General features: G+C 36.9%; 1 protein-coding gene across 1 annotated transcript; it reads right to left on the bottom strand.

The window, feature by feature from the left end:
- Nucleotides 1–2,562: 2,562 nt before the first annotated feature.
- On the bottom strand, nucleotides 2,563–5,175 carry LOC126071226 (olfactory receptor 7A10-like). The gene is made up of 2 exons (XM_049875471.1): nucleotides 4,269–5,175; nucleotides 2,563–2,600 (listed from the first exon to the last, which is right to left on the bottom strand). Exons 1-2 carry the CDS (start codon nucleotides 5,173–5,175, stop codon nucleotides 2,563–2,565), a joined length of 945 nt encoding a protein of 314 aa, XP_049731428.1.
- Between the last annotated feature and the right edge of the window lie 452 nt (nucleotides 5,176–5,627).

Here is a 5,627-nt window from a genome sequence, read left to right on the forward strand (position 1 = left end):
TTTGCTTTCTTTCCTGTCTTTTTAATGACCTCTTGCTTTTTTCATGTATGATGTCCTTGATGTCATTCCACAACTCAACTGGTCTTCAGCCATTAGTGTTCAATGCGTCAAATCTATTCTTCAGATGATCTCTAAATTCAGGTGGGATGTGTATACTCAAGGTCATACTTTGGCTTTTGTGGACTTGTTCTAATTTTCTCCAACTTCAGCTTGAACATGTGTATGAGCAATTGATGGTCTGTTCCACAGTCGACCCCTGGCCTTAGTCTGACTGATGATATTCAACCTTTCCATTGTCTCTTTCCACAGATGCAGTCTCTTTTATTTCTTTGTATTCCATCTAGCAAGGTCCATGTGCATAGTTCCATTTACATTGTTGAAAAAAAGGTATTTGCAATGAAAAAATCTTTGTTCTTGCAAAATTCTATCATACCATCCCCAGCATAGTTTGTATCACCAAGGCCATATTTTCCAACTATCAACCCTTCAACTTTGTTTCCAACTTTCGAATTTCAATTTCCAGAATTATCTTGACCATATGCTTGATCAATTTCAGACAGCAGAAGCTGGCAAAAATCTTTCGTCAGACTGGAAGAACGACAAACAGAAGCAGCTAAGGAATCAACAGAAATAACATATGTTTCACAGAAAGGTACCTCATTTAGCATTACCCATGAGACCCAAGAAAACCTAGACTGGTGCCTGTCCAACACTTAGTGATCACAGATTCTAAATGAATCATGATCAGAAAGGGGAATATTGTGTATATTGTGTAATAAAATTTTTATTTAAAGTACATTTTTTCTTGTGTTTCAAGAGACCTTTTTTTATTCACAAATTCAAAAATTAATTGGCCAGCAGGTTTTTTCTTCTCTCACCCAAAGATGCTAATTGAATTTTCTTTCCTGTTCCAAGATCAGATGATAACAAAACCATTAACCTGTAATTTAATGAAAAAGACTTGGGCTTCTTCAGTTTAAATTTCTGGGGGTCTCAGGACTGCAGGTAGGTGGAGGATCAAATTTTCCTGGAAGTTGCTTTTTTAATGTTAACTCAGTACCCATTAAGTGCTGTATCACCATGATTGCTTCCACCCTGTACTTGTGAAGTGGGCGTCAAGAGTAAACAAAGGCTACCTTAGTAAAAGTGGTTGAAGAGAAAATGGTTGAATTGAAAGAGGTCTTTCAGGATGTCTGTTATTTTCAATTCAACCACTTTTTCTTCAACCACTTGGTCTCCTTGGATCTGGGTCTTGCAAAAATAGTTCTGAATCAGTGTTCTAACAAAGGTATGCATCGGTGTGACCAGCAGCCCAAAAAAGACAGAACATTTCCATTTCGTCAGGAAGTTCCTTCATGCCCATTTGCACTCATATATTCACTTTTCAACCTTGGCGCGGGCAGCCACTGATCTGATTTCTAGCACCACAATGTTCTAGAAAGTTTCATGCCCATTTACTGTCAATACATTCCTTCCTCCACCTTGGCCCAGGCAAACACTGACTTGATTTCTATCATCATAATATTAGTTTCCATTCTTCTAGGACTTCATAAAAGTAAATGCTAATTATATAAAGTGCCTTGCATCTTTTTCTCAGCATTTATTTTTTAAGATTGTCTAAGCTGTTGCATCTATCAGCAGTTTGTTATTTTTATTAGTTAGCAAGATTTTATTGCATGAGTATACTTTAAGGTGCTTATCCATTTATCTGTCAATGGACATTTCAGTTATTTCCATTCTTGTCTATTATGAATACACCTGCTACAAACATGTGTGAATATATGTTTTCATTTCCCTTACATAGATTCCAAGGAGTAGAATTTCTGAATCTTATGAAAGATCTGTGCTTTAATTTCATAAGAATTGACAAATGTTTTTTTTACCAAAGGAATTGGACAATTTTAGAGTTTCACATACAATATATGAGAACTTTGACTACTCATTGCATTAGTTATATATTTCTGTATAACAAATTCCCCTCAAAACTCTGGCTTAAAGCAACATACATTTACTACCTACTTTTAAGAGGTAGTTCTTCCCCAGTCATTTTTAAAGTGCCTTCCAACCTGAGGAGTTCATCTTCTGGCACTATATTAAACAGTGTCTGCTGCTATTCATAATGTTTTCATTGGCCAGTTTTTTCAGAAGGAGAATTGCCAGGTCTTTCTTCCTAGTCTTAGTCTAGAAGTTCCACCTAACTCTGTCCACCATAAGTGATCCCTGCTGATATTTGAAATACTGATGGCATAGCCTCCAGCATCACAGAAACACAGAAGCCATCAGCATAGGACAAACTGACAGACGATTGAAAGTAGAAGTAGATATTTTATCCCCTTCTCTTAATGGTGTCTTTTGAAATGTATTTATTAGTGATTTTATTATATATTTACTGCCTTATTTTTGGAAACCCTGTTGGCATAGTGGTTAAGAGTTATGGCTGCTAACCAGAAGATCAGCAATTTGAATCTACCAGGCGCCCTTAGGAAATCCTGTGGAGAAGTCCTACTCTGTTTTATAGGTTTACTATGAGTCAGAACTGACTCGATGGCAACAGTTTTATTTTTAAGAAACCTTGACTACTTCAAAGTCACAAAGTGTTTCTGTCATGTTTTCTCTAAGAGTATTAAAATCTTAGCCTTTACATTTAGGCCTTTAATCTTTTTAAATTTAATTTTTGTATTTGGTATGAAACAGCATTGTACACTTTTTTTTTAATGTGAATAACCAGTTGTTCCAGCACCATTTGTTTATGACACTATTCTCTCCGCATGGAATTATCCTGGTATCTTTTTAAAATATGAATTGCTTGAATATGCGTGAATTTATTTTCTAGGCTCTCTTTGTTTTGTTGTAGTGACCTATTTGTAGATCTTAAAATCAATACCCACAGTGTCTCTATTACTGTAATTTTATAATAATTATTTTTTGTTGCGATTTAGTTGAAAGCTTGGAGAGCAAATAAGTTTCTCATTGAAAAATTTACATCCAAATTGTTTCGTAGCATAGGCTGCAATCTCGCATTGTGTCAGCACTCTCCTCTTTCCCTTTCTAGCATGGGTTCCCTGGTTCCATTCTTCCAGTTTTCCTGTCCCTTCCCACCTTCTTGTCTTTGTTTTGGGGGAGGTGTTCCCCATTTGATCTCATATACTTGATTGATGAAGAAGCACATACCTCAAGTGTGTTATTGTTTGTTTTATAAAAATCAAAACCTGTTACCGGAGTCAATTCCAACTCATAGTGATCTTATAGGACAAAGCAGAACTGTCCCATAGGGTTTCCAAGGAGTGGCTGGTGGATTTGAACTGCCAATCTTTTGGTAAGCATCTAAGCTCTTAACCACTGTGCCATCAGAGCTCCATTTGTTTTATAAACCCCATTACCATCAAGTCAATTCTGACTCGTAGTGACCCTGTAAGACAGAAGAGAAATGCCCCACACAGCTTCCAAGGAGTGCCTGGTGTATTTGAACTGCTGACCTTTTGGTTATCAGCCATAGTTCTTAACCACTAGTCCATCAGAGTTTCCATTTGTTTTATAGGCCTGTTATAATTTGTTCCCAGTTTAAGGTAAAAGCTTAGATCATTGATTTAGATCTTTCTTCTTTTCTAATATTAATAGTTAATGCTATAAATTTTCCACAAAGTACTTCTTTAAATGCCTCCTACAAAATTTCATGTTGTTTTTATTACATTTCAATTTTAAATAATTTAAGCTATTAATTGTCACATTAGGCACGAACAAGTAAGAGAAAAAGCTCTCAGTGAGGGAAACTAAAATGTCTCAGGCCACTTATAAAATAATTACACATATTAGAGTCTACATTATGAAAATGATTTGAATAAGAACACAAAAATGAAAAGCTGCCTCAAGTCAAACAAACAAAACCTAGTCATTCCAGTAAACAGTAAGTCAAGAACAAAAATTTAAGCTCCAAGTATTTCCTATCTCCAAGATTTTTATACCTAATCATAGTTTTGCCATGAAAGAGAAAACCAACTTGAAGATAGCATATTTTTAGAAAGAACCATTACCACTTGAAACAAGTGGATACTTTCGAATTAGTTCTGTTCCAAAGTTGGAAATTACTTTTAGGAAAATAAAAACATAAAATATCATAAATGTCTGGAAAGTCATAAACATGTGCACACACACAAAAAAAGAATTAGAATTACCAAATGCCAATCAAGTTCCTGGATACTCATGGATTCTTGTCCAGCTGCAAGGCAAACATTTTTGTCACCCATTTAAAGTGACAATCCCAACAAGACCTTTCAATGCCCCTTTTATGTCCTTGTTCCTCAGGCTGTAGATAAAGGGATTCAGCATGGGTGTGACTATGGTGTATATCACTGAGGCTATTGCGCTGGCCCTGGAATTTTGGGTAGTGGCAGAACTCAGGTAGACCCCAAGACCTGTACCGTAAAACAAAGAAACAACTGAAAGGTGAGACCCACAAGTGGAAAATGCCTTATACTTTCCTCTTGCTGATGTAATTCTCAGTACAGAAGAGACAATCCGAGAATATGAAAATACGATACCAGTGAGAGGAATAATCGCTATCACCACAGCTGAAAAATACATCTCTATGATACTGAGGAGGGTGTCAGAACAGGCAAGTTGGGTAACCTGATTGATTTCACAGAAGAAGTGGGGAATTTCCAGGTTCGTACAGAAGGACAGTTGCAACACTAGCAAACCATGTAGCAGAGAATCCAGAACACTCAATATCCAGGACAACAGCAGCAACAAGCCACAGAGCCTGGGATTCATGATGACTGTGTAGTGCAGTGGGTGACAGATGGCCACAAACCGGTCATAAGCCATTATAGAAAGGAGAAAAATATCCAACTCTGCAAAAAGGATGAAAAAATACATTTGGGTGAGGCAGCCTTCATAGGTGATGGTTTTGTTACAGGTGTGGATGTTCAGCAGCATCTTTGGGATAGTGGTCGAGGTGAAACATATATCTACAAAGGAAAAGTTGGCAAGGAAAAAGTACATGGGAGTGTGGAGATGGGAGCTAGTGATGGTGGCCAAGATGATGAGAAGGTTCCCAATAACTGTGACCAAGTACATGGACAGGAACAGTCCAAGAAGAAGGGATTGCAGTTCTTCCACTTCTGAGAGTCCAAGGAGAATAAATTCTAAAACCTCTGTGTGGTTTCCTGGTTCCATGCAGCTGGTGTGACTGTCAAGAAAGTGAAAAGAAGAGCGATATTTTACAAAAAAATAGGCATCATCAACCAGCAGCACTACTAGAGATTATAAATTTTACATAAATAAATGTAAATACAAGTATTGTATTTGACACATAAAATAAATAAAAGCCTGTATTTTCTCAATGATCAGGTTCAGCTGAATATTCAGAGGTTTAAAAATGCAGCCATTCTTTCTGCCTCTGTCCACCCTTCCAAGTTAGCAAACTAATCCCTAATGATAACTACCATACCAAGCATCACTCTTTCTACATACATATCTCTGAGATAGAATTATCTAGTTCCTTGCTCCACAGAGTATGATCCATGGCTAGCAGCATCAGCCTCATCTGGAAGCTTGTTAGAAATGCAGGATCGGTAGACTGCCCCTACTGAATCAGAATCTGCATTTTAATAAATTTCCAGGTATGT

This window comes from Elephas maximus, chromosome 3 (assembly GCF_024166365.1).
Source record: "Elephas maximus indicus isolate mEleMax1 chromosome 3, mEleMax1 primary haplotype, whole genome shotgun sequence".
Taxonomy (NCBI): domain Eukaryota; kingdom Metazoa; phylum Chordata; class Mammalia; order Proboscidea; family Elephantidae; genus Elephas; species Elephas maximus.

Excerpts from the sequence above, each read along its gene's own strand:
- LOC126071226 (XM_049875471.1), bottom strand. The coding sequence starts at position 5,175 with ATGGAACCAGGAAACCACACAGAGGTTTTAGAATTTATTCTCCTTGGA. Across the intron at positions 2,601-4,268 it reads CATAAAAGGGGCATTGAAAG|AAACACTTTGTGACTTTGAA; the intron begins GTCTTGTTGGGA and ends AAAACATGACAG.